At 44.4% G+C, this 11,887-nt stretch overlaps 1 protein-coding gene across 1 annotated transcript; it reads left to right on the top strand.

Annotated features, from left to right (window-relative positions):
- Positions 1-9,907: 9,907 nt before the first annotated feature.
- On the top strand, positions 9,908-11,322 carry LOC127327731 (probable 2-oxoglutarate-dependent dioxygenase AOP1). Its single transcript, XM_051354528.2, has 3 exons — positions 9,908-10,481; positions 10,565-10,886; positions 10,968-11,322. Exons 1-3 carry the CDS (start codon positions 10,102-10,104, stop codon positions 11,217-11,219), a joined length of 954 nt encoding a protein of 317 aa, XP_051210488.1. The 5' UTR covers positions 9,908-10,101; the 3' UTR covers positions 11,220-11,322.
- Positions 11,323-11,887: the final 565 nt, after the last annotated feature.

Genomic DNA, 11,887 nt, shown 5'->3' with positions numbered 1-11,887 from the left:
TATCTTGTAAGACAGGTTACTCCAGTTAGATGAATCAGAAACAAATTCATGTTTAATCATGGAGACTATGTCAAGTCTTTCTACGGAAAGTCGAATATCAAGATGGTGAGGTTCTACACCATGCAAAGCTAGTAAACGAGAGGCGATGAGACCTCCACAAATTCCGCCCTTCTCACGGTTGGTAGCAAGTCTATAAGCTATCAATGCCCCCAAATTATAAGTCTTACTACCTTGCAGTGCAGCAGCTAGAAAAGCTAAATCCTGGATAGATAGTTTACTACCATTCTTTCTAGCAAGAACGCATTTAGTAATGAAATAAGCAAAGTAGCGGATAGCTGGGAGTTGAATGCTAGTGATTTTACCACATCCTCTGAGAAACTCCTTCCATGACAAATCATCTCGAAGAGGCTTAAAAGCTCTCGCGGCGATCCCCTTATCTTCTCGCATGATCCCCATTGCGGTACTCTAATTGCTGTACAAAAATCATTGAATGGCAAGTTGACAGTTTTATTATAAATCTTATACTGAACCATGGGGTTAGATTGCGACCAATTGAACTTAAAATCCTGCACAACAGACATAGTCAATTTTGCATATTGGCATGGTTCTCCATCAACAAAATCATTCAACCCTGCACGAGAAATTAGATTCTGAACATCTTCCAATATTCCTGCACTTCTCATGAAATCTGTGCACGGGTAGTAAGAGGGGTATACTCCCTCTTCGCGGTTCACTCTCATGACTTGCTGCACCTCCAATTCTTGTTGGTTTAGTTGATATCTATTCCACTCCATTTTCTGAAATTTTTCAACAAACAATATAAAATTTGATTTGGTGACATATAATCAAGGGGAACTACTATAGGAACTTGCTAGAGTACTAATCATGCATCAAAACTAGTTTATACAACTTAGAACAAGCATGCAAGCTCACTAAACATGTTACCTACAGCAGCAAAATATTCAAGATATACTCAACCAAACAAAATTCTACTTGGATAATCGGAGGAGTCACATACCGGAGAGCAAATGTGCCAAATTTCAGACAGAAATCTGGGCTGAGCAAAGAGATCAAAAAATCCCGAGCTCTTGAGCAAAAACGCGAGTGAGAGAAAGCTGGTGTCGATTTTTTCGGGAGAGAGAAGAGTCTGGGAGGAAGAGATGCTAAAGTGGGGCAAAGGGGGACCCACACACGAGGGTGGCGCGCCGCCCTTGCTGGTGGCGCCGGGCTGTGGGGTGCCCCCGTGGGGTGCCCCACTGGTCATCCCAGTGCTCCAGTGCATTTTCGAAAAATAGGACTAACGGTATAATTTTTGTGAATTTTTGAAAACTTTGAAAAATGCACATTTACGGGCATTAAGTTTATTATTACTTGGCCAGGACATTTTGTGAAATCTCTAATTAACTAAGGAACTTTGCAAATCAAAAGTGCTACAGCAAGTAAAGCAAGTGGAGGGAGAAAGAGATGTTGTTTACCTCCTCTATGCATATAAAAGGTATTTGTTAACAAGGTTGATCAAGTCTTGCCAGCAAATAAATTTTACATAGCATATGAAGAAATAAACCTCAAATCAATCATGTTACCTTGAATTGTATTGATATGGATCCAATCATAAGACTTTGATAACCTTCTTTAGGCTCATATATAGGACAATCAATAGTTCCAATTTTGATAGTTCTCATATTAGAAATAGTATTGACTCCACATACTTTATCAATCCTCTTGGGGAAATAGACGGTATGCTCCTTATCATCAACATTGAAAGTAACCTTTCCTTTATTGCAATCAATAACAGCCCCTGCAGTGTTAAGAAAAGGTCTCCCAAGAATAATAGACATATTATCATCTTCAGGCATTTCCAACACAACAAAATCAGTTAATATCAAGCAGTTATTAGTAACTTGAACAGGAACATCCTCACATATACCAACAGGAATAACAGTAGATTTATCAGCCATTTGCAAAGATATATCAGTAGGTATCAACTTATCTAAGTGAAGCCTCTTATAAAGAGAAAAAGGCATAACACTAACACTGGCTCCCAAGTCACATAGAGCAGTTTTAACATAATTATTCTTAATAGAACAAGGAATAGTAAGTATACCTGGGCCGCCCAACTTCATTTGGAACTTTGCCATTGAAAGAGTAATTAGCAAGCATATTGGAAATCTCCTCATTGGGGATTTTCCTTTTGTTAGTGACAATATCTTTCATATACTTTGAATAAGGAGGCAATTTAATAGCATCAGTCAAAGGGATTTGCAAGAATAAAGGTTTCATCCAATCACAAAATTTATTATAGTGTTCTTCTTCCTTTGATTTTAGTTTCTTAGCAGGAAAAGGCATTTGCTTTTGCACCCAAGGTTCTCTTTCATTACCATGTTTCTTAGCAATAAAATCTTCTTTAGTATACTTTTTATTTTTAGCATGCTTTTCAGGTTCATCTTCAACCTCTTCTTTATCAGAAGCATCATTCTTATCATTATCATTATCATGTTCATTACCACTTTCAGTTTCAGCATCAGAAATAGAAATACTATTAGGATCATTAACAGGTTCAGAGGATTCTACAACCTTTTTATGTTTCTTCTTCTTTTTCTTAGAAGGAGCACTAGGTTCAATTCGTTGAGAATCTTGTTCAATTCTTTTGGGATGCCCTTCAGGATATAGAGGATCCTGGGTAGAGACACCACCTCTAGTTGTTACTTCATAAGCATGTTTCTCTTTAGAATTATTTTTTAACAAGTCACTTTGCACTTTAGTGAGTTGATCAATTTGAGTTTGAACCATTTGAAAATGTTTAACAAGCATCTTAACATCATTGGAGGTTCTCTCCACAATATCATGCAAATTGCTAATAGCTTGAGAATTTTCCATTAGATGATTCTCTACTCTCATATTAAAATTTTCTTGCTTAACAATATAATTATCAAACTCATCTAAGCATTGAGCAGGAGGTTTCGAATACGGAATATCTTCCCTAGTAAAGCGTTGAAGGGAGTTTACCTCGATCATGGATGAAGGGGGAATTATCTCACATATATCTTCTATGGGAGGTAGATTCTTCACATCTTCGGATTTAATACCTTTCTCCTTGAGAGACTTCTTAGCTTCCCTCATATCTTCATCATTCAATTCAATTAAACCCCTCTTCTTCAATATTGGCGTTGGAGTTGGTTCAAATGTAGTCCAATCATCATGATTCCGGCCTATTTTAGCCAATAATTCTTCAGCTTCTTCTGGAGTTCTTTTCCTGAAAACACAACCAGCACAACTATCCAAATATGCTCTAGACTCAATGGTTAGTCCACTATAAAATATATCAAGTAGATCATTCTTTTCTAAATCATGTCCAGGTCGAGCTCTGATAAGAGAACAAAATCTTGCCCAAGCCTCAGGCAATTTCTCTTCATCTCCCTGGTCAAATCTATAAATTTTCTGTAAAGCAATATGTTGAGCACTAGCAGGAAAGTACTTTCGAAAGAAAACATCACGCAGATCAGTTGGACTTTTAATAGAACCAGGAGGCAAATTATTATACCAAGTTTTAGCATCATCCTTTAATGAGAAAGGAAAAATTTTAGCGACAAAGTAAGTACGCATCCTGACATCATCAGAAAACAAGCTACTCATACAAGAAAGTTCAATCATGTGTTCTACAGCACTTTCTTTTTCAGTACCACAAAAGGGTGTTTTCTCTACAATAGCTATATGAGATGGATCAAGAGAAAAATCATAATCTTTATCCTTAATGCATATAGGAGATGTGGCAAATTCAGGATCAGGAGATAGCTTATGTCTAACAGTATATTGTGCGAGAAACTTTTTAATTTTTCTTGCATCAGCAGTAGCATTGCATCTATTAATAAAATCATCATTAAGCTCCACATAATCTTCATCAAGATCATCACTAGAATAATCAAGTTCAGGTGAATTAACAGGTGTAGTAGCATTTTCATTAGGAGTTTTAGTATTTTCAATTTGTCTAGACCTAGCAATTGTAGCATCTAGAAAGGATCCCAATGAACCACTATCATCAAGCACAGCAGAAACATTATCAATATTATGAGAATTTTCAGATTCAGCAGAAGTACCAGCAAGTGAAGCTTGCGGCGGTGAAACAAGTTGACTTATCACAGATGGTGAATCAAGAGTAGCAGAGGTACTCAGAGTTGTACCTTTTCTTGTAGTGGATGGTAATATGGCGACTTTAGGATCGCGAGTTTTACCCATGATGGAGAATTTGCAGCGAACAATATCAATCCAAGTGAACTTCCAAATAAAGCTATGCTCCCCGGCAACGGCGCCAGAAAACAGTCTTGATAACCCACAAGTATAGGGGATCGCAGCAGTCTTCGCGGGAAGAAAATCCAATTTATTGATTCGACACAAGGGGAGACAAAGAATACTTGAAAGCCTTAACAGTGGAGTTGTCAATTCAGCTGCACCTGGAAACAGACTTGCTCGCAAGAGTTTATCAGTAGTAACAGTTTTATAGCAGTAGCAGTAGTGAAATAACGACGAGTAACAGAGACAGCAATAGTGATTATAGTAAACAGCAGGATTAAAATACTGTAGGCACGGGGACGGATAACGGGCGTTGCATGGATGAGAGAAACTCATGTAACAATCATAGCAGGGCATTTGCAGATAATAATAAAACGGTGTCCAAGTACAAAGCAATCAATAGGCATGTGTTCCATATATAGTCGTACGTGCTCGCAATGAGAAACTTGCACAACATCTTTTGTCCTACCAGCCGGTGGCAGCCGGGCCTCAAGGGAATCTACTAGATATTAAGGTACTCCTTTTAATAGAGTACCGGAGCAAAGCATTAACACTCCGTGAACACATGTGATCCTCACATCACTACCATCCCCCCGGTTGTCCCGATTTCTGTCACTTCGGGGCCATTGGTTCCGGACAGCGACATGTGTATACAACTTGCAGGTAAGATCATAAACAATGAATATTATGATGAAGCAATAACATGTTCAGATCTGAGATCATGGCACTCGGGCCCTAGTGACAAGCATTAAGCATAACAAGTTGCAACAATATCATCAAAGTACCAATTACGGACACTAGGCACTATGCCCTAACAATCTTATGCTATTACATGACCAATGTCATCCAATCCCTACCATCTCCTTCGGCCTACAGCGGGGGAATTACTCACACATGGATGGGGAAAACATGGCTGGTTGATGGAGAGGCGTCGGTGGTGATGATGGCGATGATCTCCTCCAATTCCCCGTCCCGGCGGAGTGCCAGAACGGAGACTTCTGGCTCCCGAGACGGAGTTTCGCGATGTGGCGGCGTTCTGGAGGGTTTCTGGCGACTTCGACTTCTTGGTCGCGATTTTTAGATCGAACCCCTTAAGTAGTCCAAAGGAGGGCGTCGGAGGCTGGCCGAGGGGGCCACACGCTAGGGCCGCGCCACCCTAGGGTGTCGGGCCCTCGGGCGTCCACCTGACTTGCCCTTCTTGCTCCGTGAGTCTTCTGGAAAAATAGGACCTTTCGCATAAATTCCGAGGATTTTCCTGAAAGTTGGATTTCTGCACAAAAACAAGACACCAGAACAGTTCTGCTGAAAACAGCGTTAGTCCGTGTTAGTTGCATCCAAAATACACAAATTAGAGGAAAACAATAGCAAAAGTGTTCGGGAAAGTAGATACGTTTTGGACGTATCAATGTGATGGAATAAAAATATAGTTTCACTAGAGGAACCTGATAATGTTGTCGATGAAGAAGGGGATGCTTTGGGCATCCCCAAGCTTAGATGCTTGAGTCTTCTTGAAATTTGCAGGGATGAACCACCGGGGCATCCCCAAGCTTAGAGCTTTCACTCTCCTTGATCATATTGTATCATCCTCCTCTCTTGATCCTTGAAAACTTCCTCCACACCAAACTCAAAACAACTCATTAGAGGGTTAGTGCATAATCAAAATTCACATGTTCAGAGGTGACATAATCATTCTTAACACTTCTAGACATTGCACAGAGCTACTGAAAGTTAATGGAATAAAGAAATCCATCAAGCATAGCAAAACAGGCAATGTGAAATAAAAGGCAGAATCTGTCAAAATAGAACAGTCCGTAAAGACGAATTTTTAAGAGGCAACAGACTTGCTCAAATGAAAATGCTCAAATTGAATGAAAGTTGCGTACATATCTGAGGATCACTCACGTAAATTGGCAGATTTTTCTGAGTTACCTACAGAGAATTCAACCCAAATTCGTGACAGCAAGAAATCTGTTTCTGCGCAGTAATCCAAATCTAGTATGAACCTCACTAGCAAAGACTTTACTTGGCACAACAATGCAACAAAATTAATATAAGGAGAGGTTGCTACAGTAGTAACAACTTCCAATACTCAAATATAAAACAAAAGTGCAGAAGTAAAATCATGGGTTGTCTCCCATAAGCGCTTTTCTTTAACGCCTTTCAGCTAGGCGCAGAAAGTGTGTATCAAGTGTTATCAAAAGACGAAGCATCAACGACATAATTTGTCACATTAGGTATCTTAGATGCTCCATTATCTATAGTGGTATCAAGAGCTTTATCAATTTTAGGCCTATACTGATTTTTTGGTTTAGGCACCTTAGAGACATACATGAACTTTTGCTCCTTACCCACATAAGCTTTCTCTTTAAACTTAATAGACGAAAGAGTTGAACCCAAGGTCCCCATAGCTTCTTCAAGTTCACTAATCCTTTGGGTTTGATTATCATGAATAGCACAAGCTTCTAAGATGGCAATTTTCTCATTAATTCCTCCTAGAGATTTGTCAAGTTTATCGTTGCTATTAAGTTATTCTCCCAATTTAGTCTCAATACTTGGAAGATTTTGCTCTATGGTTTCCAACTTTTTCATGACATCTTCAAGAGAGATTTCAATTTTAACTTCATTAACAGGTGGTATTCCAAATAGACTCTCAATAATGCAAATAGCTTCTAAAGCAGGAGTGCCTAGGAAATTCCCTCCCGCGAGACAATCAAGAACATACCTATTCCAGCTAGAGATACCAACATAAAAATTCCTGAGTAGGATAGTGGTGGAGTGTTTCTTAGTGCACCTATTATGGGCATCACTAATTCTATACCAAGCATCTTTTAAACATTCTCCCCCTTGTTGCTTAAACGAACGAACTTCAACTTCAGGATTACTCATTTTAGCAGCAGTAAATAAAGCAAACTAGATAAAATAAATGCAAGTAACTATTTTTTTTGTGTTTTTAATATGGAGATTGCAAACAAGACAGTAAAATAAAGTAAAGCTACCAACTAATTTTTTTGTGTTTTGATTTAGTGCAGCAAACAAAGAAGTAAATAAAAATAAAGCAAGACAAAAACAAAGTAAAGAGATTGGAAGTGGAGACTCCCCTTGCAGCGTGTCTTGATCTCCCCGGCAACGGCGCCAGAAAAAGAGCTGGCGTGCAGTTGACGTGGGAGTTAGAAATCTCTGTGGTGTAATTTTCCTTCACGTTCCCCGGCAACGGCGCCAGAAAAAGAGCTTGATACGCGTACATCACGCGTCCGTTGGGAACCCCAAGAGGAAGGTGTGATGCGTACAGCGGCAAGTTTTCCCTCAGTAAGAAACCAAGGTTTATCGAACCAGTAGGAGCCAAGAAACACGTTGAAGGTTGATGGCGGCGGAGTGTAGTGCGGCGCAACACCAGGGATTCCGGCGCCAACGTGGAACCTGCACAACACAACCAAAGTACTTTGCTCCAACGTAACAGTGAGGTTGTCAATCTCACCGGCTTGCTGTAACAAATGATTAGATGTATAGTGTGGATGATAATGTTTGCAGAAAACAGTAGAACGAGTATTGCAGTAGATTGTATTCGATGTAAAAGAATGGACCGGGGTCCACAGCTCACTAGTGGTGTCTCTCCCATAAGAAATAGCATGTTGGGTGAACAAATTACAGTTGGGCAATTGACAAATAAAGAGGGCATGACCATGCACATACATGTTATGATGAGTAGTGTGAAATTCAATTGGGCATTACGACAAAGTACATAGACCGCTATCCAGCATGCATCTATGCCTAAAAAGTCCACCTTCAGGTTATCATCCGAAACCCCTCCAGTATTAAGTTGCAAACAACAGACAATTGCATTAAGTATGGTGCGTAATATAATCAACAAATACATCCTTAGACATAGCATTTATGTTTTATCCCTAGTGGCAACAGCACATCCACAACCTTAGAACTTTCTGTCACTGTCCCAGATTTAATGGAGGCATGAACCCACAATCGAGCATAAATACTTCCTCTTGGAGTTACAAGTAACGACTTGGCCAGAGCCTCTACTAATAACGGAGAGCATGCAAGATCATAAACAACACATAGATGATAGATTGATAATCAACATAACATAGCATTCACTATTCATCGGATCCCAACAAACGTAACATGTAGCATTACAGATAGATGATCTTGATCATGTTAGGCAGCTCACAAGATCCAACAATGATAGCACAATGAGGAGAAGACAACCATCTAGCTACTGCTATGGACCCATAGTCCAGGGGTGAACTACTCACACATCACTCCGGAGGCGACCATGGCGGTGAAGAGTCCTCCGGGAGATGATTCCCCTCTCCGGCAGGGTGCCGGAGGCGGTCTCCTGAATCCCCCGAGATGGGATTGGCGGCGGCGGCGTCTCTGGAAGGTTTTCCGTATCGTGGCTCTCGGTACTGGAACTATTATCGACGAATGCTTCTTATAGGCGAAGAGATAGGTTTAGGGGCGACGCGAGGGCCCCACACGCCAGGGCCGCGCGGCCAGCACCTGGGCCGCGCCGCCCTGTTGTGTGGGCGCCTCGTCGCCCCACTTCGTATCTCCTCCGGACTTCTGGAAGCTTCGTGGAAAAATAAGATCCTGGGCGTTGATTTCGTCCAATTCCAAGAATATTACCTTACTAGGATTTCTGAAACCAAAAACAACAGAAAACAGCAACTGGCTCTTCGGCATCTTGTTAATAGGTTAGTGCCGGAAAATGCATAAATATGACATAAAGTATGTATAAAACATGTAGGTATTGTCATAAAATAAGCATGGAACATAAGAAATTATCGATACGTTGGAGACGTATCACTCGCCATAGGGGGGAGGGGGAGGGGCGGCGTCGGCTGCGGGGCCGGGGGCTGCTGGGCGGCGGCTGCGTGGCAGCAACATCGGCTGCGGGGCAGCGCGGCGGCGTCGGCTGTGGGGCTGCATGGCGGCGGCGCTGCGGGCAGCAGCGTCGGCGGAGCGGCAGCTGCGTGGCAGCAGCGTCGGCTGCATGGCGCAACGGCAAGCGGCGTCAGCTGCGGGGCAGCGGCGTCGGCAGGCGTCAGCTGAGGCTGCGGGGCAGCGGCGTCGGCGGAGCGGTGGCTGCGTGGCGGCGACGGGGGCTCCTGGTTTTCTATCGAGATGTATCAGAATCCTCTATCGAGATGTATCAAATCCTCCGATCTGATTCTGATTTTTTTTTAACACCGATTAAAACGTCCGTTCAGGAGCTCTTTTGTGGTGTCATATTATTATAGAACTTACAATTTTTTTTATCACAGATTTCATCAACGATCACGAAAAATTATATTAGGCGGAACCAAAATTCAATTAGACGGAACCAAAGTTCCATACCAATCACCGTAAAAGAGCTTAAAAAAAGAGATACAAAGAAAGACAAGGTAGATCGACGAGGCTACGAAGCTAGATAGTCTCTCCCAACTTAACCTCTTGATCTTGGACTTCCTTTAAGTCGAAGAGTTTGACGTTTTCTTTCATGCTTTTCCATTCTCCCGGCACTGAACGTGTCACGGCGAAATCAGAATCGATTTTAGACCAAATTCAAATGAAAAAGGCAAAGCTACTCCATTGGACTAGAAATGGCCTCTAGTCTCTCCTCACTGATTGAGTATGATATTCTTTTTTAGGAGATATGGAATCTTTCCATTTGAGACGCACACAGAGAGAGTCAACTGTAGCGGCCCACGTAGCCACCAACCCCATCGCTGTGCATGTTTGACATAGCTGAGCTTGACCATCTACCAGCTTCGACCGAGACCGATCGAGAGGCAGCCAGCGATCGAGAGGCCGAGGACGATGGGCGCGGCGGAGCTCCCGAGGATCGACTTCACCGGCGTGGACGCGTCGGCGCCGGGGACCGGGCGGTGGGACGTGGTGCGCGCGCAGGTGATGGACGCGCTGGCCACCTTCGGCTGCTTCGACGCGCACTACCCGGCGCTCGCCCCGGCGCACCGCGCGGCGCTGTTCGACGGCGCCGTCCGCCCGCTCTTCGCGCTGCCCGCCGACACCAAGCGCCGCAACACCTACGGGCCCGGCAAGCCCTTCCACGGCTACCTTGGGGAGCTCCCGGGCTTCGACGCATACGAAAGCCTCGCCATCGTCGACGGCCACAGGCCGGACGAAATCAAGGCCTTCGCCGAGCTCATGTTCCCCGGCGCCGACAACGCCGTCTTCTGGTAATCTACAAAACTCCTGCGCGTCATAAGTTAGCTACTACTAGATCGGTTGGTTTGATCTTGCTATGCCGCGCCGACGACAGCGAAACCGTCCATGGAGCGGCGGCGCAGATGGCGGAGCTGGAGGGGGCGGTGCGGCGGATGGTCATGGAAGGCCTCGGGGTGCACGGCGAGGCCCAGAGCGAGCCCATGTGGCACCTGTTCCGGGTGTCAGAGTACGGGGCGCCGACCGCCGGGGAGAAGGAGAGGGAGGTGAGGTACGGGTCGCACCAGGACACCAACTCGCTGAGCTTGGTGTGCCAGCACGAGGTGGACGGGCTGGAGATGCAGGCCAGGGACGGCCGGTGGATCCTCGTCCGCCCGTCGCCGGCGTCGCTCGTCGTCATGGCCGGCAACGCTCTCCGGGTACGATCGAGTTGACTCTCAACTTTGCGCTCCCCTGCAGCCGATCTTTCCTCGCCTTGATTTGCTGCTCCGCGCATGCAGGCGTGGTCGAACGACCGTGTGCACGCGCCGTTCCACCGGATCAGCGTGGGCGGAGAAGTCACGAGGTACTCCGCCATGCTCTTCTCCATCCCCGGCGGGTCCGTGATCCGGGCGCCCGACGAGCTCGTGGACGAGGCCGGCGGCCACCCTCGCCGCTTCAGGGACTACGACTACGACGAATTCGTTCGGTTCTGCGTGTCCGAGGAGGGGGGTCACCACGAGGACAAGCTTAAGGCCTATTGTGGAGTATAGCTGCAGCAGGGGTGTTAAGCATCGAGATGGTTAAGCTTTCTTGATCTGCAATTTTTGCTGTCTATCTGAGATCAGGATAATAAATGGATAAGCTTTGTGTTTATTGCACCTGCACACCTGATTTTTGTTTGTCGCTGAGGTTTGATGTCAAACGTGCACCATTGTTATTAGCCTATTAGGGCATCTTCATCGCACCGATTCATTTTAAACATCAAATGTGTCTTTTTTTAATTTGTTTGGGTCGAGCCAAAAATCAGCGCGTCTCTGTTTGGACCGCGTCTGCCGTAGTGGCCCGATGCATATGGAATTTTCCGAAAAATGTATATCAATAAACGTAATTTACATAGTCTGATGATAAAAACTAAAATAAAAGAGATAATAAAAACCCTAGCTATTAGGGTTCACGCCATGGCCGCCGCCTAGTCGTCGTCACCGAGGTCGATGATGGCTAGCGGCATCCATGGCCAGGGTAAGTAAGGAGCCGGAGGAGGAACACTTGTAGCTGCTAGCGCCGGCGCAGGTGGAACAGGAAGTAGCGGCGGAGGCGCTAGTGTGGAGGAGGTGGCGACACACCGCGTGTACGAGTGACTGGAGGTGTCGCGAGCCTTACCGATGCCAACACGGACTCTCGTAGCTGGGTGGCAAGGCCCTGCCACTTGGTGAACTTT

This window comes from Lolium perenne, chromosome 1 (genome assembly GCF_019359855.2).
Source record: "Lolium perenne isolate Kyuss_39 chromosome 1, Kyuss_2.0, whole genome shotgun sequence".
NCBI classification, from domain to species: Eukaryota; Viridiplantae; Streptophyta; class Magnoliopsida; order Poales; family Poaceae; genus Lolium; species Lolium perenne.
The sequence above is the reverse complement of the archived record's forward strand: the minus strand, read 5'-3'. Positions and strand labels throughout refer to the sequence as shown.